Source organism: Pristis pectinata, chromosome 27, assembly GCF_009764475.1.
Source record: "Pristis pectinata isolate sPriPec2 chromosome 27, sPriPec2.1.pri, whole genome shotgun sequence".
Classification (NCBI taxonomy): Eukaryota; Metazoa; Chordata; class Chondrichthyes; order Rhinopristiformes; family Pristidae; genus Pristis; species Pristis pectinata.
Genome location: NC_067431.1, coordinates 22202111 through 22228774, shown reverse-complemented (window position 1 = coordinate 22228774; position 26664 = coordinate 22202111). Strand labels below are relative to the sequence as shown.

At 41.9% G+C, this 26664-nt stretch overlaps 1 protein-coding gene across 3 annotated transcripts in view; it reads right to left on the bottom strand.

Moving 5' to 3' along the window:
- The window catches only part of abcg4a (ATP-binding cassette, sub-family G (WHITE), member 4a), a 131406-nt gene that overhangs the window by 46506 nt on the left and 58236 nt on the right, over positions 1-26664 (bottom strand). For all 3 annotated transcript variants that reach the window (XM_052040060.1, XM_052040061.1, XM_052040062.1), the window contains one exon: positions 538-655. In XM_052040060.1, coding sequence (XP_051896020.1) covers positions 538-655 — 118 coding nt within the window. The remainder of the gene's footprint in view (positions 1-537; positions 656-26664) is intronic.

Here is a 26664-nt window from a genome sequence, read left to right as displayed (position 1 = left end):
GAAAATTGGTCTTATTATAGATTATTTGATCCAGCCACAGCATACACCATTAAACCACAGACTCGAATTCCTGCTACATGGACATGTAATATGGAACTTAGAGATTATTTTAAAGGGTCTGTTCTTAAAGGGAGTGTATAACCTACTGAATTGAGCCTCGATTCTTGTAACTTAAATGAAGAAAGGTCCATTTTGACTTGTTATCTCCCAGTTGTCCTCTGATAGTTTTCTTTAGTTTGCAGTTGCTAGTCTGAGATAGCTTTGGAGTAAATATTTTGTATAGAAAAACATGAGACACATCTGGAGCAGGAAATGTCTGTCCATTGATGCCCACTTTGGTTCACCAGATTCTACAATTACCATTTCATGCTTGTTCCCAAATCCAGAAGTCAGTATTTTTTTCCTTTTATATATTTTATGAGCTGTTTGAGATGTAGGATATGAACTTCACTACTGTTTACTATCTTCCCTCTATAGGTAAATGGATAATCAGAGTAATGACACAGGAATCAATAGTAATAAGCATCTGTCACTCACCTGTATCCTGCCAAAATATTCATGAAGGTAGACTTCCCAGCGCCTGAGGGACCCATTATGCCGATTAGCTCCCGACTGCAGAACTTTCCAGAAAGGCATTTTAAAAGAGTCTTGTACCCTAAAAGGCAAAGTTAAATTTGTGCATGAAAAAAATGGGGTTGAATCAGAAAGGATGATCCTTTGGAAATTTATTTGAATTCAAGATAGATGGAAGTCTCCTTGCTTTGTGTGAGTGAGAGTGAGAGAGTGAGAGAGAGGGACAGGCATAAAGATTCCCCTAAATTGATATCAAACTGTCAGAAAAGGTCCAGAAGGATGGGATTTGGGGGTAGAAGAGTCAAACCAATACAGCAGAGATGCTTGGTCCAGTGGAAAGACCATCGTTAAAGCAGTGTAGAACATTTAACATCATATGCTTCAAAAAAATCTCTGAATGCCCATTCTAGCAAAAGGATAAGATTTATTTTAAATTTCTATGAGACATAAATGCTATGTTAGACAAGGAGAGATTTAAAATGATTGGTTAGTCCGTTCCCAGTAATAAACTGCGATGAAGCCTGACCCAGCAGAGATGATGAAAATAATATCCAGATCCAGCACCACAGGAGTCACCCGACCCCAAAATTACCTAAATGAGGCTCGATTGATTATGTGTTATTATTATCCTTAGGATCCAGAAGGGATAATGTTGCTAGATCATTATCCGAGAATACAGCATTGCTGCTGCAATACTTTTCGTGAGGTTTATCTTAAACTAAAATGTCCAAGGTCTTGTGCTTAGTCTTCAAACTAAAGCCTTGCGACTCTGAAGCAAGAAAGCTTGCAATTCAACTATGGAGACAGAACACCACAGGTAGAAGCCAAGAATACTGCAAGTTAAGTCACAAAGTTTTACTAAGTTTACCCCTGAAGTGTAGCTCTTTAGATACCAACAAGTGTAAGTCAGGAAGCACCAATGAGCTCCCTTCTCTGGCACGAATACATCATTTCCCATCTCCCCTTAATGGGGCACTTAAGATGAGAATATATTTAGGAATTGGAAACAGTCATTTGTGCAGAGAAATGTAAAGAAAGATTAAACATGGAAACAGGTTCACTAAGGCTGCACCCACCATCAACCACCCATTTAGCTCTACAAACCTCTTGCTTCTTGAGAGAGCAACCAGATACCTCCTCGTTTCAATCCCTTTTCCTCCCATAAACTTCTTTTTTATACTGAACCATCCATATCCTGTGTTACTGAGATGAACTCTTGACCTCACAGTCTACCTCATCATGGCCTTGCACCTTATTGTCTACCTGCACTTTCTCTGTAACTGTAACACTATATTCTGCTTTCTATTATTTATTTTCCCTTTGTACTACCTCAACGTACTGAAACGTACTCAACGTTTTGAAATGATCTGTATGGATGGCATGCAAAACAAAGTTTCTCACTGCATGTCAGTACATGTGACAATAATAAACCAATTACCAATTTCCCTGATACTTTCATTTTATTAATCTTTGGGGCAGATTTTTCTTGAAGTTCTGTAGTTCCTCATTTTGGACAGTTCTTGTACTACTTCTTACATTTAACACATGTTATTGGTCAATCTAACAAGTTTTAAGTAGCTAAGAACATTTGGCATCTCAAAGACCTGCCTGACTTCTGTGTTGAGGTGTTTGCATTGGCTGTGACTTGTCTTTGAGTCAGGAGCAAGAGTTCACACCCAGAATTAAATCTGAATGCTCTTGGAGGGATGTTAAACCTATGAATTATAAACATGTGAATGTGCCCATTACTTAACATGATTTTTTAAAAAAATATTCTCCATCCACAATTGTTCTGAATTCAGAAGGCATTTAAGACAGTCAACCACATTGGTGTGACTGGAGTCACATATCAGTCGGATCAAAAAAGGACAGCAGATTTTTCCTGAACCAAATGGGTGTTGTGATAATCTGGTAGTTCCATGGTTACCAGAGCTGAGACTAGCTTTTTAAATTAAAATGTGGATTTTTCTTTAATGTTGAATTTGAACTTCTCTGCTGCCATGACGGGATTCAAGCTCATGTATTGGGTTCAATGACTTCTTAGACATAATGACTGCAAGAGCATATCCATGCTCCTGCTGGTCTCTCTCATTACACACACCTCTGGCCTGAAGGCTGTAGATTCATGCTCCGCCTCAGAGATTTAGGCACAAGATCCAGGCCATCACTCTGGTACTGAAGGAGTGCCAAAGTCTTGTCTTGATAGGATGTTAAAGTCAGATCCTTGTCTTACATCTCAGGTGGATGCAGATGATACTGTGACACCCATCCACAGTGATGTCCGAGATCCAGGGAACATCCCAGCACCTCACTCTTGCACTTGGTACAATGATGACATAATTGACCTAGAATTAACGTTTTCCAAATATCTTTTGGCAGGGCTGCTACTCTTAAATCAGAGAGTATCCAAACTGAGGGTGGGAGGGGAAAATCAAAGGGCAGCTTCCCCTTGGGACTCTATAAGAGCAAGTTTTAAATTGTTATGTGCCCAAGTGCTCTCTCAGCTGGGAACAGAGACAAATGTGTATATAGCTTCTATGTAGCTTAGAACTGCAACTTATTAGAATGTAATCAGAATTGATGGGATCATAAAGTAAATTCTTGTTTAAAATGCACAACAGTAACACTCCTTTCAGAAATTATTCTTGTAAGGAAAAACTATTTTTAAACCAGTAGCAGGTTTGAAAATTTTGACCTAATTTTCTGCCTCTCATTGTGTAGAGGCTGCTGAATCAACCCTGCAATAGACAGTGGAGCTGGTAGAATGCTGATGGGTCAGAATACCTTGTATACAGCTGCAACTACAATTGGTCTACCACTGCCACATGTAGCTAAACCCATTGTGGTCAGGCCTGATATGTCTCTCTCTACATCGACTGTCCATTTCCCTCCACAGAAGCTGCCTGACCCATTGAGTTCCTCCAGCAGTTTGTTTTTTTGCTCCAGATTCCAGCATTAGCAACCTCTTGTGTCTCCATCTATCTCTACTACTTGCAAGGAGCTACCCTGTTCTGACACTTCTGCTGGTAGATACAATACCCAATTTTGAATGTAGATTCATCTGGTCGGTTATAACTTTTGTAACTGCCTTCAGGATCCCTGAATTAGAAAAGGGGAAGGAGGAAGGATTACTAGCAGGGAGTTTCCAAACTGATCAATATTCACTAAGCCTTGCCTAAAGCTGTGTGTGTGTGTGTGTGTGTGTGTGTGTGTGTGTGTGTGTGTGTGTGTGTGTGTGTGTGTGTGTGTGTGTGTGTGTGTGTGTGTGTGTGTGTGTGTGTGTGTGTGTGAACATGAACTGCTGACAAGGTGAGAGTCAGGTGCGGTGTATGCTGTAGCCAACGAGCCCACCTACACTCACACTTTATAAATAAAGATGGGAATGAGGGTGGGGAAATGCAACCCAGAAGTCATCACTCGCAGGTGATGAAAAGAATCAAAGCTTCAGAAAGTTTGTTGGAAAACTTTTACATCAAATTGATGAGATTTCCTTTCAAAATCTAAATTAATATAAAACTGAATGTTAATTTCTGTAATGCATTTTCAGGCTAAAAGTCAACAGCTAATGAAAGGGAGCTGGCAGACTTTTTGATTAGCTCTTAAACACTGCTTTTCTTCACTCAGACAAATTTTAAACACTTGAATTAGATGCCAACAGCTAACAAAATCTCAGTTCAGGAGCAGATCTTGTTACATGATTAGCGTTGTGCTTGGGAAGGTGACATCATCGTGCAAGGCCAGAAATAAAGTTGCCAACAATGATCAGTTCAACAGCAACCTTGCTCTATCCCACTCCACTCCTCAACTTTGTAATCTCTGCCAGCCTGGATTCCTCCAAGATATCCATTTCAGACTTCTTATTAACTCAATCACTGAGAACCATAGCTTCTAATCCTTTAACCTTTCCAATTCCCCATCTTTCCACTTGCAGATGCTTTCAACCATTTTGGACATCTGCGCCCAAATCACCTCAGTGTCACCTTTGGTATGAGAACACTCCTATGAGGCACACTGGATGTTTAGCTACATTAAAGCCTGTATACAATGTTATCATCATAGCAAAGTGGCAAGAAATCAATTCTGAATGAACCCCATCTATATGCTGCAAGCTATTGGGCAGGGATTTTTATTTATATGCAAGCCTATTAAAATGATGCGACTTGGAGGTGAAGTTGCACTCTGTGGCATTATATAGAGGTATTAATGTATTAAGGTGATTTAAGGAATTTACAAGAAGTAATTTCCTCTGGTAATGGAAGGGCATAATGTTAAAATTACAGCTAGGCTATTTAAGAAACACTTGTTAACACAAAGGACAGTGGGAGATCTAGGACAGTTTTTCCACCAAATAGGAAATGAGGTTAGAGTTTAGCTGAAAATTGCAACATTGAGACCAGTGTATTTCTATAGGCAAGGACATTAAAGCTAAAGGTAATAGAATCAAAGGATAGAGTTAAGACACAGTGGCGTTGCTACTTCACCTGCTGCCTTACAGTGGCAGAGAATTGGGTTCCATCCTGACCTTGGGTACTGTCTGTGTGGAGTTTGCACATTCTCCCTCTGACTGTGTGGGTTTCCTCCCACATTCCAAAGACGTGTGGATCGGTATGTTAAACGGCCGCTGTAAACTGCCCCTTGTGGGTGAGTGACACAATCTGGGGGAGTTGATGGGAATGTGGGGAGAATAAAATGGGACTTGTGTAAATAGGTGGCCGATGGTTGGCGTGGATTTGGTGGGCCAAGTCTGACTGTTGCACCATGATGTAACCGAACACTCAGGGGGCGGAATAGGTTACTCATATTTTAAGTTTGTGCTATCATTTGGGTTCCCATCAAAGATTGTCTGTGACTCCTTGTTCCATGAACACTCTCAGTTCAAATACATTGCCCTGATACAATTTAATTACAAGTAGTCTTTCTGAGACAGTCCTTCCAATAGGTAGAACAGATTCCAGAAGATTTATGCTGAGGGGCTGTGGTGGGATTCATGTCATAGTATAAATATACAGCCATGCATCACACCAATTAGTACAATGCCCCGCTGAGCTAAATGCTTCACCTTATGTCTAACTCATACTGGTCTGACCTGGAAAAGAATGCTGCTGAATGAAAAAGTAGGGCAAGCATTTCCTTTACACAAAAGGTACCTGTTGAGTTGGAATCTGTTTATTATTGTCACATGTACCGAGGTACAGTGAAAAACTTGCCTTGCATACTGTTCACACAGATCAATTCATTACACAGTATATTGAGGTAGGACAAGGTAGGGGAGGCACGGTAGTGTAGCGGTTAGCGTAACGCTATTACAGCGCCAGCGACCTGGGTTCAATTCCGGCCCCTGTCTGTAAGGAGTTTGTATGTTCTCCCCGTGTCTGCGTGGGTTTCCTCCAGGCGCTCCGGTTTCCTCCCACATTCCAAAGACGTACGGGTTAGCAAGATGTGGGCATGCTATATTGGTGCTGGAAGCGTGGCAACACTTGCAGGCTGCTCTTGTTGTTAATGCAAAAAGAGCATTTCACTGTGTTTTAATGTACATGTGACTAATAAACATATATATGATATGATGATAGAACAATACAGAATGCAGACTTAAGTGGCACAGCTACAGAGAAACTGCAGGGCAGGTAGACAATAAGCTCCAATAAAAAATCCACCAGGGATGATTAACATCAGGTAACATGAAGAGACTGGAGAATATAGGATTGGTTTTGTTGGAGCTAACATTCAAAATTGTGACAGAGATAAGAGATAAGATCTTCATTAGTCACATGTACATTGAAACACACAGTGAAATGCATTTTTTGTGTAGAGTGTTCTGGGGGCAGCCTGCAAGTGTCGCCACGCTTCCGGCACCAACATAGCATGCCCACAACTTCCTAACCCGTATGTCTGTGGAATGCGGGAGGAAACCGGAACACCCGGAGGAAACCCACACAGACTCAGGGAGAATGTACAAACTCCTTACAGACAGCAGCCGGAATTGAACCCGGTCGCTGGTGCTGTAATAGTGTTACGCTAACTGCTACGCTACCATGCCTGCCAAAGGGATATGGGTTTCCAAAATAGTCGTTAACAGATCATTACGAGCTGCAATATGATACTGCAAGGGGTGGTGAAATCAGATTCCTTCAGAACTTTCAAGAGGTAATTGAACATATAGTTGGAGCAAACACAATAGATTGCAAATGTTGGAATCTGGAGCAACAAACAATCTGCTGGAGGAACTCAGAGAGTCTAGCAGCATCTGTGGGAGGTGGGGGTCGGGGGGGAGGAATTGTCGACGTTTCAGGTCAAAACCCTGCATTGGGACCGTTGGAGGATTTGTTTACAGGGAAAAAGACGGGTAGGGGGATCGTTGAAGAGTCTTTCAAAAGAGCTTGCACGGGGACAGTGGAATGAATGACCCTCTTCTGTGTTGTAGTAAGCATGATGGTAAAAGATCATGTGACAAAATGGTTTTCACGGTATACCAAGCCACACATCACAGTGACTTCTCCAAAATAAGCACAAGATATCTCACTGGGAGTTACTAAAGGGGAACAAATTCCTCAACATGACTGAAGTTCTTATGGGACTGGGACAGTCATTAGTACTTGTATGGAGACATAATAAAGTAGTCATGCCAGGATTGGCAATGATTTATGTGTCACCAACAAACACATTTATTATTGCCCTTGAGTGACTATTGAAAATACATCTGAAAATAAAGTTACAAATAACGTGTTTGAGTTGATCCCTGACACCGCGGTCTAATTACACCTCGTCTGATGTGCTAGTCCCTCCTCCGTTTCTTTTCCCTTATATCATTAGCAATATTACATACGACACTGATTGAGTGCGTAATCTCACTGCTCTGTCCCATGTATTGGCACTAAGAGATGTGACAGAAAGCTTTAGCTGATGTGATTTATAGCAATAGAAAGCAAAGAATTTCAGCTCCTAGATTTCTGCATTTTAAGAACTGCCTTAACATGGTAGGAAGTACATCTAAATATACTTGGATTTGGTTTTGTTGGGTAACGTCTTGAGCAATCCATCAACCTGCACTTTATATAATACATCTCATCCACAAAATGGGATGTGAGGAAGGGGAAATTGGGTGTGGGGAAAGAAGAGAAATAAAAATAAAAGTACAGACATGTTGCCACTGTGAGGCTTTATAGAGGCGATTGGTAGTGTTGTGAAGGTTTCTGTGTGGATAGCTCAGGGTTGTAGGTAGTTAGAGGTGGGAGGAGGGTGTGCTCAAAGGGAGAGACAGAAGGGAAAAGGTCTTTGACCTGGAAAGATAGGTCTGTTTCTCTTCCTATGGATGCAGCCTGACCTGCTGAGTATTTCCAGCATCTTCTGTTCCTATTTTAGGTTTCTGGCATCTGCAGTTGTTTTTTTTGATTTTCACTTACTTGAAGGGGAAATACAGATTATACAGAATTACAAGTGTGTACACAAAATGCCAGCGTTTTTTTTTTAAACTTAAGATTCACTAGCCTGGTTCCAAGCAGAGCAAGTTTAATGCACTGGGATAGATTGAATGGACTGGGATGGTATTCTTTAGAATCTAGGAGAATGAAAAGGGATCACATCAAAACAAAATTCTTAAAGGGCTTGACAGTTTAGATGCAGCAAAGATGCTTCCCCTTGTTGAGTACTCTAGAATAAGAGGGCACCATTTCAGAATTAAGGGCAGTCCATTCAGGACTGATTTAAGAAGGAATTCCTCGCTCTGAGGTTGGTGAATACTTGGAATTCTCTACCTCAGAGGGTTGTGGAGACTCAGTCGTTATGTTAATTCAAAGCAGAAATCAATAGATTTCTGGGCCTTAAGGGAACCAAGGATATTTGGCATCCCTTAGGTGGGGTCAAAAGAAATCAGGGTCTGGGACCCTGTTTCGAGTTGAACCACCACATAGGTTAGGATATTAACATGGGAAATGGGAGATGGGAAACACAGGTAGTGTTGGAAAATGGTGCTGAATAGAAAATCAGCCATGATCTGAATGAATAGAGGAGCAGTCTCAAAAGGCATGGCTCCTCCTTCTCCTATTCCTAGCATTCTCAGCTCCACAAATGGAAACGGCAGTTTTGAATAAAATTCCAGTTGCTTTATTGCAATCTATTTATAGTTTAATGGGACTGATAGTTTTAATAGAACTTGTCAGAAAAGGGAGAATTTATGCTCCAAAGCATTAAAAATAGAGCAAAATTAACCAGTAAAAGAAAAAGATGATCTAACCTATTAATAATACAGCAAAACTGAAATGAAGACAAATATATGCCGACCAGCACAACAGGCTTTCTATAGAAAAGCCGACCTATCAGCAAGTCCTAACCAGGTCTACGGGGATAACATATTAATTTTGTCATACATTTATGTAATTTAGAAATAAGATTAAAACATTACTCTTGCCTAGAAAAAAATCATTACATCATACAAGGTCTATCCATTCATATGCTCTTATCTTGGATATTGCAGCAACTTTGAATTAGTTGTCACAAAGAACCTGGGGTGAGAAAGCGAATCTTTGATGTTACATCCGTTGCTCCAGATTCCAGCAATCTCGTGTCTCTAGCTTTGATCTAGTACTGGATCTGTGTGTAGTAAACACTCCTACCTCCAAATCAGAAGGTTTAAGTCTTACTCCATCGACTCGAGGACAAGATTAGGCTGATGTTCTGATGCATTCCTACCTTGTTGGAGTTGCTATTACTCAGCTGAGTGGTTTTGCTGAGATTCAATCGACAGTCGATTTGCACACAGTAAACTCCCAGTGTGATAATGATCCAATAATTTGTTTTAGTAACATTGATTGAGGGATAACCATTGGGCCTGATCATCCACCTAGACATTCACTCCCATCTCACTGATGGTTTACAGCCATAATGCACGGTAGTGTAGCGGTTAGTGTAATGCTATTACAGCACCAGCAACCCAGGTTCGATTCCCACCACTGTCTGTAAGGAGTCTGTATGTTCTCCCTGGGTCTGTGTGGGTTTCCTCCGGGTGCTCCGGTTTCCTCCCACATTCCAAAGACGTACAGGTTAGGAAGTTGTGGGCATGTTATGTTGGCGCCGGAAGCGTGGCGACACTTGCGGGCTGCCCCCAGAACACTCTGTGCAAAAGATGTATTTCACTGTGTGTTTCAATGTACATGTGACTAATAAAGATATCTTATCATAATGCTTGCCTCACACAGTCTAATGAGGGGATTGCTGAACTCCCAACTGTTCAACAGACTGAGTCACTGGCAAACTTCATGCTTGTCAATCATCAGATCATATGGGAAGCGATGAGATCGATCCCTGCTTATTGATCACATATAATGCTTGGCCATCCCAAGTGATTGACAGGGAAACTCTTGGAGATGTTTCCTGGCTGTGTCCTTTCTTGGGGTGTGGAGTTGCCTCATTCTCAACACCTATCCCAATAAGGACACGCAAGAACCATCAGCGAGGTTTTCCCATGTCAACTTCCTAGTAGGGAGGATGTATCTAAAAATGCAAAAATTATCTGCACGCTGCTTCACCCTCTTAAAGTGTGTCAGTATCTCCAGCATAAAGCTTAGCACTGTATTCATTTTCTAACTAGCTCCCCCACCAGACTCACACCCCCCCCCCCACCCCCATCTCAGACCCAAAGATGCTCCTGGGAGCACAAGCCTTTCTCTGGACCAAATCCCCAAAATACAACTCTATTTGTGGCATTTTAATGAAAAGATATTCAAAATGTTTAAACACAATATTATACTGAACAGGCCCAGATTCTTCATGTTTAAAGCCAGTCTCCATGTCTTAATCATGAAACTGTGACAAGTGCTTAGAGGTTTATCCTGATGAATAGGGTTATCAGTGAGCTGCCTCAGAGGTCAATGAACTCAATGTATAATGCATTGACAGTATTATATAATGGAATTAATGTTACCAACCAGGGCTGAATTCCGAGGCCTGTATGTCGCCTTATAAAACCTCCAAAAAAATGTCTAAGTAATACCAGCACCCTCAGCATTAGACCCTTGATTTAAGTATCACAATTTATATAAAAAAAATTCAACACTATTACATTCCCCCTTTTAAGTTTTACGTTTTAGTGACATCTGAAGTACTTCTACTTCACTTCCCTCTAATCTCAGTGCTGGGTATGTGGTACACCAGGCTGACATTTAACATCAGACGACGATATTGGTCCCACCGCTGCTCCTGATCGCCTGAGCTATGGTCCCTGCAGTAAACAACTGGGTCATTGCAGATCATATCATTTTAAAACAGCAATGTATTTTGTTGCAACATTGCACGTTCAAGAACAGCTAAGACCCCAAGGTGATGGGTGCCGCTCGTCACTCCACTCTCTGGTATAACAGCTTCAAAACAACTTAGCTTTAAATTAACTGCTTTTCCAACCCTGTTTTCTGGCCTTCTTCCCCCTCCAAAGCTGCTGAAATGTTGGGGGTTCTGTGGGTATTAAGGACCTGCCCAAGTGACCATTCTTCATGTGTGAGTGGTACCACGATACTTGACCATCAAATAAATGACACGTTTACATCTTAGAATCATTCAGCATAGAAACAGGCCTTTCGACCCATCAAGACCAAGCCAACCATCGAGTACCCATCAATAATAATCCCTTTTACCACCACTTGGTCTGTAGCCTTCTATGCTTTGGCAGTTCAAGTGCTCATAAGATAAGACTTTTTTATTAGTCACATGTACATCGAAACACACAGTGAAATACATCTTTTGCATAGAATGTTCTGGGGGCAGCCTGCAAGTGTCGCCACGCTTCCAGCGCCAACATAGCATGCCCACAACTTCCTAACCTGTACATCTTCGGAATGTGGGAGGAAACTGGAGCACCCGGAGGAAACCCACGCAGACACGGGGAGAACGTACAAACTCCTTACAGACAGTGGCCGGATTTGAACCTGGGTCACCGCCGCTGTAAAGCATTACTCTAACCACTACACTACCGTGCCTGCCCACATCAAGATACTTTTTAAAATGTTGTGAGAGTACCTGCCTCCACCACACTGTAATCACCTTCTGGGTGAAAACAAAACTACCTCAGATCCCCTCTAACCCTCTTACTCCTCACCTTAAACCCATTCCTCCTGGCTTTAGACATTTCTGTTATGCATTTTTGTAGCACTTTTAAGAACCTTAGACTGGCACAAAGAATTTAACAGTCAATTAAATATTTGGAGTATTGTGTTCAGTCTGGTCACCTCATTATAGGAAGGATGTGGAAGCTTGAGAGAGGGTGCAGAGGAGATTTACCAGGATGCTGCCTGGATTGGAGAGCATGTCTTATGAGGATAGGTTGAGTGAGCTAGGGCTTTTCTCTTTGGAGAGAAGGAGGATGAGAGGTGACTTGATAGAGGTGTACAAGATGATAAGAGGCATAGATCGAGTGGACAGTCATAAACTTTTTCCCAGGGCGACAATGGTAACATGAGGGGACATAATTTTAAGGTGATTGGAGGAAGGTATAAGGGGGATTGTCAGGGGGTAAGTTGTGTTTTTTTTACACACAGTGAGTGGTGGGTGTGTGAAACGCACTGCCTGCAGAGGTTGTGGGGGCCGATACATTAGGGACATTTAAGAGATTCTTAAGTAGACACGTGAATGATAGAGAAATGGGCGGCTATGTGGGAGGGAAGGGTTAGATAGACCTTAGAGCAGGATAAAATTTCGGCACAACATTGTGGGCTGAAGGGCCTGTGCTGTGCTGTAATGTTCTATGTTCTAAGGGACTATGCAGTAGTCAATTTGTGTAGAATGAGGTTCAACAAGAGCTTCAGTTCAAATAAAAATAGCTATTTAGTGCGTCGATTTAATGGCAGGCTATTGGGCCACAGTTCCCTGCTCGTCAAAGTTGGGATCACAGATAGCGGATTCAAATCCTCACCAACTACCTCCAGTCTAGGTGAAACCACCAGGATAGTGATCTGGAGCTAAAAGTCTGCAAGATATTTTCAGCCCAGTCTGACTGGGGTAACTTTAGTTCCCGATTTCCCCAATTTCATTAATATATTGAGACAACGCTAACCTGAGCCAATTGAGCAGGCTGTCATCGTGACTTTAAAAGGCAGGGACCTTCAGATAATTTAATTAGTGAATTCAACAGCATCAGAAATGGTTTTGTATGCTTGCCCTGACTGACAAGAATTAACTCACCATTAACTGGTGACTGAGACATTCCTATCTGACTAGCTTGGTATCTCATCCTATGGTGCACTTATCCATTAAACCAGTGAGATATCATTTTGATTCAGGGACACCAGGGGCTAGAACCAAGCACAGAAATCACTGACTCCATTTACATTTTAATCAAGCTGCATGTTGGCTGGCATGTGGCTCCTGTAATAAATAATGCTGTTTTATTTTTCAGTGAGACAGACAAGCTCGGCTAATGGCACAGAAAAACCAAAAGCAAAAATACTGCGGATAGTGAAAACTGAAAATAAGAACAGAAAGATCCAGCCTGCATACCAACTTAAATCCAGAAACTAATCCAAGTGGAATTGCCACACTTATTGCTTCTTTTACAGTAGAAGCAACAACCATTTCTATTTCAATACATCTCAATGCAGTGCACATGTGAATATTTCAACCACACTTGATATTATAGGAGGTGATCAACAGCTTGGACAGAGAGACCAGTTTCAAAGACCATCTTAAAGGAGAAAAGCAAGCAGGGAGGTGGTAAGGTTTGGTGGGAGAATTCCATTGCTTGAGGCACTGGTAACCGTGAAGGCATGGTTGTTCTGGTAAAGCAATTACATTCAGGGATAGCCAGAAGGCCAGGATTAGAGCAGTCGCAGTATCTGAGAGAGTTGTGGGGCTGGAGGAGGCTGCAGAGATGAAGAGCTGAGTGAGTGAGTGGGGTCGTATTGCAGATTTAATTCCAAAATGGGTTTGGATGGTGAACAACCTGTACTCCATTTCATCTCATCCTTGAAACGCGTGTAGCCCACACCCTAGGCTTTAACATCAAACTGAACAGTTCCGACCTTAATTTCATGTGAGAGACCTCAGATAATGCAGAATCCTTCAACGCTTTGCTGGAAAATTGTCCAATGTTACTGTGGGATTCTAAACACCATTTCCCGATTCTAGAAATGAAAATTCAATCAACTAAACCAAACCGATTTTCATCTGAGACAGGTGCACACTTCCTGTCCATGGAGTACTGAGAGTACTAACAGAGAGCTGTATCTGGTCAGGCAAGAGACTCAGAATGATTGTTCTCCCCTCACCTGACAGCAGTTCCACTCAGATACATCATAGTGCATTTACCATTTTATGCAAAGGGGGTATAAAATGTCTGGAGAGCAATGTAAATTGCAACCCAGTTTGCCTTCTGATCACATAGGGAAGTTACTTGCTTCCCTTCCACCACCACAATCCCCACAGTAAGACTGAGTTAACAAAGTTACCATCACCCAATGACTATCTTAGACTGGTTTAGTAACTAAAACACTTTTCAGTGCAGCACCTGCAATGTTCGTACATTGCAATAATGACTGTAGTTCAGAAAGCATTTCATTGGTTGTAAAGTGTTTAAGACAACTGAAGGTTGCAAAAGGTAACAAACAGGTGCTAGCCCTTTTTAAGTTATAGACTCTGTATTTCTGAGACAATCTAACGCACTTCACAAGATCTACATTCAATTGATATGTGCACTCTTAAACACTCAATACTCTGCTATCTGGTTTAGCCCTTCCGCTCTAGTGGTCTGCTTTTCCAAACCACATGGACATTTCTTACAGACTAATAAACACGTTGGCCCAGAAATTTAATCACAGAACGTTGTTTTTTTCCCAGAACTACGGAATTAAAAATCGACTTCTACCGGAGTGAAATATGATGACAAAGATCTTCTACATCATTCCAGAAAATTTGCCCAATGCTGTTTCTGTATCAACTGTGCAAGGGATAACACCATTTCTCCTGCAATGCTCTGTTTAAAATATTAGGAGGGGAAATTTGGATCAAGCTGCCCTGGCTGTGGCCGTCATTGGCCACATCCAGGACATTTAGACAGTGCTAGACAGGATGCTTTGGAGAGGGTGCAGAAGAGGTTCGCCAGGATGCTGCTTGGATTAGAGAGTACCAGCTGTAAGGAGAGGTTGGACAAACTTGAATTGTTTTCTCTGGAGCATCAGAGGCTGAGGGGCGACCTGATAGAAGTATATAAAATTATGAGAGGCATAGACAGGGGAAATATTTTTTCCCCAGGGTAGAGATGTCAAATACTAGAGGACATAGCTTTAAGGTGAGAGGAGGAAATTTTAAAAAGGGATGTGGGGGTAAGTTATTTTTAAAATACAGAGAGTAGGTGCCTGGAAATTGCTGCCAGGGATGGGGGTGGAAGCAGACACAATAGTGGTGCTTTCAGAGGCAGTGAGACAGGCACATGAACTTGCAGGGAACTGAGGGATATGGATCATGTGCATGCAGATAGGTTTAGATTAACTTGGCATCATGTTTGGCACAGACAGCATGGGCTGAGAGGCTTGTTCTAGTGCTGTACTGTTATATGTTCTTAATCACTGTAACTTGACTTCCATACTTCTAATCCTCTGGAAGCCCTGCCTACAACTGCACCAAAATGATCCAACCCTACAGCATTGCACTCTCCCCAAACTTACTTCTGCTCCCAAGTCCCTATACCTAACAACCTCTCCATCAATGCCCAGCTTCAACTTTAGCATTGTTCCAATTCCCCAGCCCTACTCTTCCTCAATCATATTTTGTTTTGTTCCCCGGATGTTCCATTGGGTAAAATTACAATCCAGAACTATTCCAGATTAAATCCTTGATCTTGTGCTAAGTTCAGCCAATGGACACCTTCAATTAGTCATAGTCATAGAAAAATACAGCACGAAGAGGTCCTTCAGATCATTGCCTACAGTGACCTTCAGCCACCCAGTTACACAAATACTATATTAATCTGATTTTGTCCATTCTCCCAGATTGTCATCAAACTACCCCCAATTCTACACACTAGGGGCAATTTACAGAGGCCAGTTAATCTATCAACCTATGTCTTTGGGATATGGGAGAAAACTGGAGCACCAGGAAGTGCAAACTCCACACAGACAGCACCCGAGGTCAGGACTGAACCTGGGTCTCTGGTGCTGTGAGGCAGCACCTCTACTAGCATGGTGCCCCTATTCAGGGAGAAGACAAATTGCTCTGGATTCCTGGTCTTGATCTCTATTCAGTGACTCCTGTGTAAAATGTTGTTGTTCGTCACTTGTTCTTGAATAACACCATGACATCTAGTCTACAGTGTTGCGATGTGTATCAAGATGGCTGATTAGATCAATCTGGGCTTGGAAGTTTCTTCCACACAGGTGGCTGTCAATATTTCAACTGAAATGACTGAGAGGAAGAGGCTTTGAGGTCAACAGATCCGGTGAAGCAGAGCTGTCCTTAGTGCTGGAGGAGCACTTATCACATTAGTGTTAGTTGTGGTATTCAGTGACTCCTGTGTAAAACATACGGATACTGACACACAGCAAGGACAAGACAAGGTTTCCTTGGGGGAATTCTCCAATTCCTGTAGTGTGTTGAAGATTTTTATGGCCAATTAGGAACCAGAGGGCTGTTTGCACCTGCGGAGAATCAATATGTAAAGAACAAATTGTACAGGAAAAGTAATTAGAAACACAATCTGTAACAATAGAAATTTATTTACATTGCTCTGTTGACTTGACTTATTCTGTAAACCAGGTTTCCAGACCTGAACAAGCCTACATATTAACTGAATAGATTAAGTATCAATTTGATTTCCTTTTGGCAGACCAATACTGCAGTAGCTGATTTGCATCAACACACATTAAATCTCACCAGGCGACTGCGCAGAGCTGCCTGCTGTCCTCTGCAGTGAGGGTTACTACAGGTCGACGACTGCCAGTAACCCAGCTTGCTGTCACTGATGGGAGCTTCTGCATTTAAGCTCAGCATGCAGTTCACACAGCCTATCAGTCAGTGATTACAAACAACGCTGAGGCCACTGCAAATTTTCTGAGGCAGAAAAATAATGTATTTGCTCATTCTGCATGGTTACTTGAGTAAAAAAAATGAGCAAGATGCTTCGTTCTTGCTAAGGTACTAAATTGCAGAGCTGTTTTACCAAGGCAACAATAATTTGGAACTGGACTTCTTGGTGCATTGTTTCTGGGGGTGTACCTTTAAGATAATGAAGCTACTAGGGGTTCCTTCATAATCTTAAAGAGACTTTTTTTCTTATTTTTATAATAGATACTTCACAGGGTATTTAATATTCAGTTCTATTGGTATGGGGCATTATCACATATAGGACACAATGACTGGGAGAAAGAGGCTTTGAGGTCAACAGATTATGGTGAGGCAGAGGGGCATTTATCACATTGGTGTTAGTTGTGGTATTCAGTTATTACCTGAAGGTATTACTCAGGTCTTCATATCCATCTGGCCTCCAGAGAAGGTGGATGGAGCTTCATCATAACGCCCCAAAGAGGAGCTCATCCACCAATGAAGCATGCCCTCAGTACAACATCATGTGCCTCTGTCATTCTTGTATACAACGTGGTGCTTGATCCCACTATCTACCCATTAAGGGTTGAGACTACCAGCTGATCCAAACTAATGCAAAACAAAAAGGTACTCCACCTACTTGCCCAGGGTTTTCACATCCCTCACAACTGAATTCTCAACACAGAAGACAATTTGCTTTGGATCAACTTCCATCTGTTCTCCTTAGGATCACAAGTTGGGATCCCACTTGAACTGGAAGTCAACAAAAATTCAATATTCATAAGCTAACCAACCTTGGAAAACCTGATGTTTCAGCCAAGACAGATAATAGAAACACAAGAGACTGCAGATGCTGGGTTCTGGAGCAAAAAGAAAACAAACCGCTTGAGGAACTCAGAGGGTCAGGCAGCGTCTGTGGAGAGAAATAGACAGTTGACATTTTGGGTTGAGATCCTTCATCTGGATCTATTTCCCTCCACAGATGCTGTCTGACCTGCTGAGTCTCTCCAGCAGTTTGTTTTAAGCCAGATAATACTTTTTCCCCCATAGTTAACATCAAAGAGTTTCACAGAGATTCAGTCACCTGGTTGCAACTATATTAAAAGGATCAAGTATTTGATGTTGGTTTCCAGATTATAATTTATGGCTCTTTGTAACAATTTGTTGTTCAGTCCATTTTTCTCATCTTTCAGCTATAAAGCAATGCTTAACAATTCAAAAATAAGCCACCTGCTGTGAAGTTAAGCTCGATACTAAGCCAAACGAGTGAATGCAGTAAACAACTGAAGGATGAGCATTTTTGTCATCCAGGGTTCTATGGAGTTCTGTGTAAAATCAAAGAAAAAATATTTAATTAAATTAGGAATGTAATAACAGCAGTTCAATTAAAATTAATTTGCACATAGAGCAAAGGACTTCCTCTTATGACAGCACGCTACTACTAGTCAAATCACAAGACAACTAGTCTTAACTATTTTTAGTCACATTTTACAGCAAATTGGTCACAACCTTTACTACGTCTGGTCAAAAGGATACAACTTTTGGAATTTTGGCACCCACTGTTTAGGTGTCACGTGCTAATGAGGAAACAACTGTTCCATAAATGGAGCTGCATGCCGTCTTGCTGAGGGTGTTAGTGAGCACATGTTTAATCTCCACCAAGTGTATGCACAGCAAGTATAGTTCAAGGCTGCAAGCCTATGTCCTCCCTTACATTTGCACGACTGAGCACACATTATGCAGCAAGAATAATACCACTGTAGTGTAGCGGTTAGCATAATGCTATTACAGCACCAGCGACCCGGGTTCAATTCCGGCTGCTGTATGTAAGGAGTTTGTACGTTCTCCCCGTGACGGCGTGGGTTTCCTCTGGGTGCTCCGGTTTCCCTCCCACATTCCAAAGATGTACAGGTTAGGAAGTTGTGGGCATGCTACTTTGGCGCCGGAAGCATATTTTATCTATTTCATGGTGCTGAGTCGTTTGGTAACATTTATTTGTTTGTACAACTTAACCCTGAGAAGTTAGACACAGTGGTATCACAAAACTAACAAAATGACTAAATCAGTGTTTCCAATGGGGACTGCATCAATTCATTCCATTGCCACTTTCTACGATAAAGCTATGTTGTAAACTTGTACCACTTGCGGACTGCCCCCAGAACACTCTACACAAAAGATGTATTTTTCACTGTGTGTTTTGATGTATGTGTGACTAATAAAGATATTGTGGTGACTCACCTTACCGGTATCGAACCGGCTCCCGAGATCACGAACGTCGTTGGAGGCCCTGACCCAAGAATGGCGCGGGGCCCTCCTTCTTCTCCATCGTTGGGCTAGGAAAGCCCGCACGCGGGAAGGTCAGGTGACCTGCGCGTGACGTCAGCGCAGGAACTGAAACGCGGGAAGAATTTCGGTATTAAAAGGCGCACCGCGCTTCTGTCGATCAATCGACTCCTGACTCCAAGCAACAGACTCCGTGTCTTTATTCTATAGTAGTGTAGCTAGCCGCTACAATATCTTATTTAAAGAGATCATCAACTCCTTACACACTGGTTGCTGGCTGATTTCTTCAGACAAATGCTGCAATTCTATAAACTTGTGGCATTTTCTGTAGCTTACGTTGCAAAATTTTGGCTAGCACTGAAGTTTTTTTTGCTGACGTCCACACCGCTCATTGTAATTAGACATGGGTCCATTAGTAGACATTCCTCTTGGAACTTGGCTTGACTGAGAGAATGAGAAGTAGGCTTTAGAATTGCTCAAAGAAAAGCAGAAAGGCAGAGGTGTTCAGAGTAGGCAGCCTTATCCACACAAAGTGGCAGGGAGATCTCTTCCCGAGCATCAGCAAGGAACTGGAGATGAACGATCGATGCTTCAAAGACCACCTGCTTCAGCCACACTTGCAAACCTCAAGCAGAGCAAGGACCACATTGCCAGTAGGTGCTATGGCAACCATGGCAATACACTTTAGTGAGCTTGGCTCCTTCCAGACTGCAGCTCAAGATTGCCATCTTGCAGTCTGACATGATGAAAAGACTTCTTGAGGCTCTCAATTCAAAGAGATCCAACTACATTGCATTTCTTTTTATGAGAGACCAGTGCATAAACAGAGCACACAAGTTTGCTGGGATATGAGGTTTGCCTAGCTTGTGTGGTGCCAATGATTGCACACGTACTGTTTTACCAGAAACAGATTTCAGCATTGCTTTACTGAAGCCACCCTCAGCATAGAACGACTGTGTGGCAAATATAGTGAATAATATAGGTCAATGCTTGGTGCCTTAGCAAGAAGAGCTGTGTCCTTTAAACAATGCAGGCCAGCTATAACATGTTAAAATTTTGGGTCTTCACTGATAGAACATAACAGCACAGTACCAAGCCCTTCAGCCCACAATGTTGTGCCAACGTTTTATCCTGCTCTAAGATCTAGCTGACCCTTCCCTCCCACATAGCCCTCTATTTCTCTATCATTCATGTGTCCATCTAAGAGTCTCTTAAATGTCCCGAATGTATCTGCCCCCACAACCTCTGCATTCCACACACCCACCTCTCTCTGTGTAAAAAACTTACCCCTGACATCCCCCTTATATCTTCCTCCAATCACCTTAAAATTTTGTCCCCTCGTGTTAGCCATTGTTGCGCTGGGAAAAAGTCTCTGACTGTCCACTCGATCTATGCCTCTTATCATCTTGTACACCTCTATCAAGTTACCTCTCATCCTCCTTCTCTCCAAGGAGGAGATGTATGTAGTCAATCTATAGCACAGTTTGTAAGCATACTGGCTGTGTTGCAATAAATATATCACGACTGCACTGCCATCCCCAAATCTATTTTTTCTGGCTCTCCAAATGCTTCAGCAGCCTCACCACATCCTCACCATACCCTGGGTGACTGGAAACTTGACAGTCTCTAGAGTCATAGAGTCAAATAGCACAGAAACAGGCCAACTGGTCCATGCCAACCCTAACAATCACTCATGAGAAGGCAAAAAGAGATGCGACTGCAAGGCTCCCCTCATTAGGGATGTGCTTATCTCAGCTCCTGGGCACATGCCAATTTCAGCCCAGACAGTCTGTGCTGTTCAAGTGTTAAGCAGATTGAGGAATCACAGGAAAATAAACACAATCCAAGACTGGTAAATAAAAACAGGAAATGCTGGAAACACTCAGCGGGTCAGGCAGCATCTGTGGAAAGAGAAACAGAGTTATCTTTTCAGGTCTGAGACCCTTCATCAGAACTGAGAAAGAGAGAATAATAGTTAGCTTTAGCTGCAAAGAAGATGGCGGGAGGAATGGGTAGTACAAAGTGAATGTCAAAGTGAGACGGTGAGCCCAAATGGGTTAACGTGGCAGTTAGAAGCACATTATGTCTGTGCAGTGTGTTGATAATATGAGAGTTGTAGAACATGCCCAACAGGTCAGACTATACTACTAGAGAGAGAAAGAATGAATTGAGCTAAAAGGCACAGATGGATGACAGGCAGAGGTGGCCAGTCCTGATAAAATTGCAGAATTCTACAGCAAGTACATAAGACCGTAACAAATAGGAGCAGAAGTAGGCCATCTGGCCTGTCGAGCCTGCTCCGCAGGTTTGCAAGAAGTATAGAAGGCTTCAACGTGCCCAGGCAGATGACGAGGTGTTGTTCTCGAGCTTGTGTTGGGATTCATTGCAAATGTAGGTGGCCACACATGGGTCAGAGTGGAAATCGGACGGAGAATTAAAGTGGCAGACAACCAGAAGGACCTGATGAAGGGTCTCAACCCGAAAAGTCGACTGTTTATTTCCCTCCATAGATGCTGCCTGACCTGCTGAGTTCCTCCAGTATTTTCTCTGTGTGTTGCTCTAGATTCCAGCATCTGCAGAATCTCTTGTGTTTCTGTGTGAGCCAATCTGCACTTGGTTTCTCCAAAATAAAGACCACCAAATGCCGTACACTAGACTGGAAGAACTGCAAACGAATCATTGCTTCACTGGGGCAGTGACAACCTGCCACAAACACTTCTACTCTCAGAGCTGTTCTGCTGTACAGAGATCTGGGACCCATCAGGCAGGCACAAGGAAAGAAAACACCGATGACCCAAGAGTAAAACTTTAATTTAGGAATGAGAAACTCATTCCTGCACCCATTTGGATCACTGGATAGTGAGAAGGGTAAAGGTAAAAGGATGAGTGTTGCATCTCCTCTGATTGCATGGGAAAGAGTAATATGTCAGGGGGTGATTAGTGGGGATGGAAAAACGAACCAGGGAGTGATCCCCTTCTTAAAAAAATGGGGGGGGGGGGGCGGGAGGGGGGAACAGGAATACATGTCCAGTGGTGGAACCTTGTTGGAGCTGGTGGAAATTACCAATGATCTGTTGAATGCAGAAACTTGTGGAGTAGAATGTGAAGGGGAATTCTGATGTTTGTCTGCCCAGGACGAGAGAGGATGAGAGCAGATGTGTGGGAAATAGAAAGATAGAAAACAAAAAGAAATGCATTTCAATAGCATCTTCCACCAGCCACTATCATTTGTTTTTAAATTGCAGTCATTTTTGTGATGCAACAAACACAATTGTTAATTCATGCACAGCAAGATGTCGTAAACAACAATGTGCCAACAACCAGCTTTTGTGATGATGTTTGAGGGATAAATATTGAACAGAGCATAATGAAGAACTTCCTTCCTCTTCTCTGAGTAATACCATGGGATCTTTCACATGTACCTATGAGAAGACTATGCGCCAGTTTGACATCTCCTCAGAGAGTACAACCGGCAAGTCCTTTTTGATCATTCTGGAAATTTCATGTCAGTGACAGCACTTAACTCTCAAGGGTCTTCTGACAATATTACTGTGCTGGGTTTCATGATTATGCTGAGTTCTGCTCTTCAAAACCACAACTTGTGTGTGTTTCTATCATATGAATGCAAGTGGACAATGTAGATGGCCTTCAATCAATTTGAACATGGCAAGCACACCATTATTTCCAGTAATGAGCCAACTACTTACTGTAAAAAAAAAACTGAAGCATCCCAATTGGGAATGATTTGCTATTACAAAACAAAGCTGCTTATTATCTGATGCTTCAATGTAAATGTCATTCCAGCTACCAAACTCCTGTTGCTCTATTCACTTATCCTCCATAATAATATATGGTGGCTGACGCAAAGTTTAGCCTTATGTGTAAGCAGGAAATGGTTAATGGTCTGGGCAGGGACCTCAAAAAGATTATACTCCCATTATTATTACCAGAGCCAAATTCACATTAACACAGGGCTAATAAAATTAATAAATACATGGCTCAAAGACCGGTGAGGTGGAATTGGTTTCCTGGAACAGATAGAATATATTAGTTTATTGTCATATACACCACGGTGCAATGAAATTCCTTGTTCATATGAAGATCATGGAGTAAACAATATACATGGCAATAATAAATATGTCTGTGCAGTGTGTTGCTAATATGAGAGTTGTAGAACATGCCCAACAGGTCAGACTATACTACTAGAGAGAGAAAGGATGAATTGATCCAAAAGACACAGATGGATGACGGGCAGAGGTGGCCAGTTCTTATAAAGTTGGAGACTTCTATAGCAAGTACTTAAGACCGTAACAAATAGGAGCAGGAGTAGGCCATCTGGCCCGTCGAGCCTGCTCCGCAGGTTTGCAAGACATATAGAAGGCTTCAACGTGCCCAGACAGATGATGAGGTGTTGTTCTCGAGCTTGTGTTGGGATTCATTGCAAATGTAGGTGGCCACACATGGGTCAGAGTGGAAATCGGATGGAGAATTAAAGTGGCAGGGGCCAGTGTTTGAGCAAACCTAGGGAAGTACAAAAGATTTTAAACTGAGGGCAAAAGAACAAAATTGGGAAGATACAATAAACCAAAGAGTTGAGACAGGACTAGAGAGAATGGTATTAGTATGGAAAATGTTAATTAGACTGTGATAAGAAGGGGCGCTGAGTACAAATCTAAGAGTGAATCAGTCGATAAAGGTTATAAAAATAATAAAAAAGGCAAAACTAAAAGCCTTGTACCTGAATGAGCAGAGCATTTAAAAAACAGATAAACTGAGAACACAAATAGAACTAAATATTTATGAATTGATGGCCAGTACAGAGATATGGCTGCAGAATGACACAGGCTGGGACCCTTATTTTGAAGGGTACATGATAGTTAGGAAGGGAAGGAAGCAAGGAAAAGGTGGAGGAATGGTTCTGTTAATTAGTGATGACCCTGGCATTGGTCTTCATCATCAAGGATACAAGTAACATCACAGAGAAATCCATAAATCAGGAATTAGGAGGGAGGGAGGAACTCATACAATCACCAGGGCAGTGGTATTGAGTAAATTGACTGACACGTCCCTGGTTCTGTTGGACTTCATCAAATGGTCCTAAAAGAAGTGACTTGTGAGACAGTTGATGTGTTTGTTTTAATTTTCCAAGATTCAGAGAACGTGCCCTTAAATAGGAAAATAGCAAATGTAATTACTTTATTCAATAAGGGAGACAAAGCAGAAAACTACAGACCGATTAGCTTGACATATGTTAGAGGGAAATTGTTAGCAGTTACTATTAGGGATGTCACAGCAGGGCACTAAGGAAAGTTCAAGATAATCAGGCAAAGTCAAACGTGTTTTGTGAAAGGGCAATGATGTTTGACCAATTTATTTATAATTTTTTGAAGAAGTAGCATGCACCTGTGGATAAAGAGGAATCAGTGAAGCATACAGAGAATTCCAGGTGTTGTTGAATAAAGGGCCACATCACGGAAAATGAAATTCCATGGTGTAGGAGGTAACATATTGGCAAGGATGGAAGATTGGCTGGTTAACAGGAAAGAGAGAAAGAATCAATGGGTGTTTTTTTTTTGATTGGCAGGATGTAACGAGTGGCATGCATAGCGACTACAACTTAACCATTTATATAAATGACTTGGATGAAGACATCAAATATACGATTACTAAATTTGTTGGTGATACAAAGATAGGTAGAAAAAGTTATTAAAGGAAACTACAAAGGAATTACAGAAAGGTTGTGTGGAGTAAGATCTGGCCAATGGAGCATAATGTGGAAAAATGTGAAATTATCTATTGTGGCAGAAAGAAATAAAAAAAGAAAGAAACTTATCTAACGGTGTTAGATTACAGAGCTTGAAGATCAGAGAAATCTGTGTGTCCAATTGCATGATTTACACAACACTAGTCTGCAGATACAAGTAGTAATTAGGAAAGGCAACAGAATGTTAGTGTTTATTGCAAAGGCGAATTGACAATGAAAGTACAGAGGTTATGCTTCAGTTATGTAGGGCATTAATGGGACCACATCTGAAGTACTGTGAAGGATTGGTCTTATTTAAGGAAAGATACTAGTATGTTAGAAGCAGTTCAGAGAAGGTTTACAAGATTAATACAATGAACATGTCTTGTGAGGGAAAGTTAAACAGCCTAGGTTTATACCTGCTGGAGTTCAGAAGAGCAAGAAGGGACAACAACTATCTCACAAACACATCAACCATCTCACGACTCATTTCTTTTAAGACCAAGCCAGGGTGGATACTGAGAGGATGGTTCCTCTTGAGAGAGAACTGGGGAGTTATTGTTTAAAACTGAAGGATCACACGTTTGAGACTGCAGTGAGGTGATTTTTTTCTGTCGAGCCTTTGGAACTCTTGCTCAAAGAGCAGTGGAAACAGAGACTTGAAATATTAAGACAGAAGTAGATACTTGATAAACAATTGGGTGAAAGTTGCTGCAGGTAAACGAGAATGCAGAGTTGAGGTTTCAATCAAACTGTGATCTTATTAAACAGAGGGGGCGGCTCAAGGGGCCAGGTGGCTCATTCCTGCTCCTAATTTGTCCGTTCATACCTCAGACAGGAGTAAAGGGGAAAAAGTAACTGGATTTCTTTGACCTGCTGAAGACAATGGAAATGGCAAGAGGATCAAACATCTTCAGGAGAGTAATGCGGGGGTGGATCTTACGCTGTTCTGGAATTGAGTATGGATATATAAACACAACAAAATACACTAAATTTATAGATCAGTAGTAGTCCATTTCTGATTTGTTCCATCCTTCTTCAACTAATCCCCTCACTGTATTCTTCCATTCCTTTCTCCTTTAGAATGTGCTTTTTGTCAACTCCTCTTGGGTCTGCTACCAGATTATGTGTGATTTTTTTTCTTATTTATGACCTCTATCGTTTAATCTTCCCCCTAAGGTGGAAATATCTTCTCCACATCATCACAGTGGTGCAACTGATAGAGCTGGCTTCAATCCTGATCTCTGGTGCTGCATGTGTGGAGTTTGTATGTTCTCTCTGTAACTGCGTGGGTTTCACCCAGGTGCTCCAATTTCCTCTCAAGTCCTGTGTCCCACAAACTTGCCGGTTGGTAGGTTAATTGGCACCTAATATCTAGGTAACTGGTAGAACCTGGGGGAGTTGTTGGGAGTGTGGGGAGAATAAAATGGGATTAGTGTAAAAATTATTGTAAATGGGGGGGGGGGGGGCGCTTGATGGTTGGCACAGACTGAGTGGGCTGAAGGGTCTGTTTTCATGCTGTATGATTCCATGATCTATCCCAATAAACCTTTCCATAATTTTAAATCTTAAACACACATGCATTATACACTTATATATGCTGTTATCCTTCACACACTTTATTGGTGGTGGAGGGGGTTGGGGAGAAGGTTGCCCCTGCTGACCTCCCTATTATGCAACCAGCTGTCCGTGACTTCATTTTCCACAACACATCTGGCAGTAAGCATGGGCAAAGTGGGTTGCTCATCTGTTTCAGCATTAAAGACAACTTGTACTGGCTGTGTTAACTGTAGAACAATTGACATTGACAATGGGAGCACAAAGTGGAGCTTCTCGTCCAGAAAAAGAATTAATGATCAGGTCTGCAATGGAAAGTCAGAGATGTTCAGTAAAGTTCAGACAGGCTCTGCAGTCTATTGCAGTACATCCCACAAAGAACGGTGCAGAAGCTCGTCTTAACACTGGCAAGGTTACTGCTGCATATGTCTCATGAAAGTGATGCAAAGGACAACCAGATGAAGGGTCTCAACCTGAAATGTTGACTGTCCCTC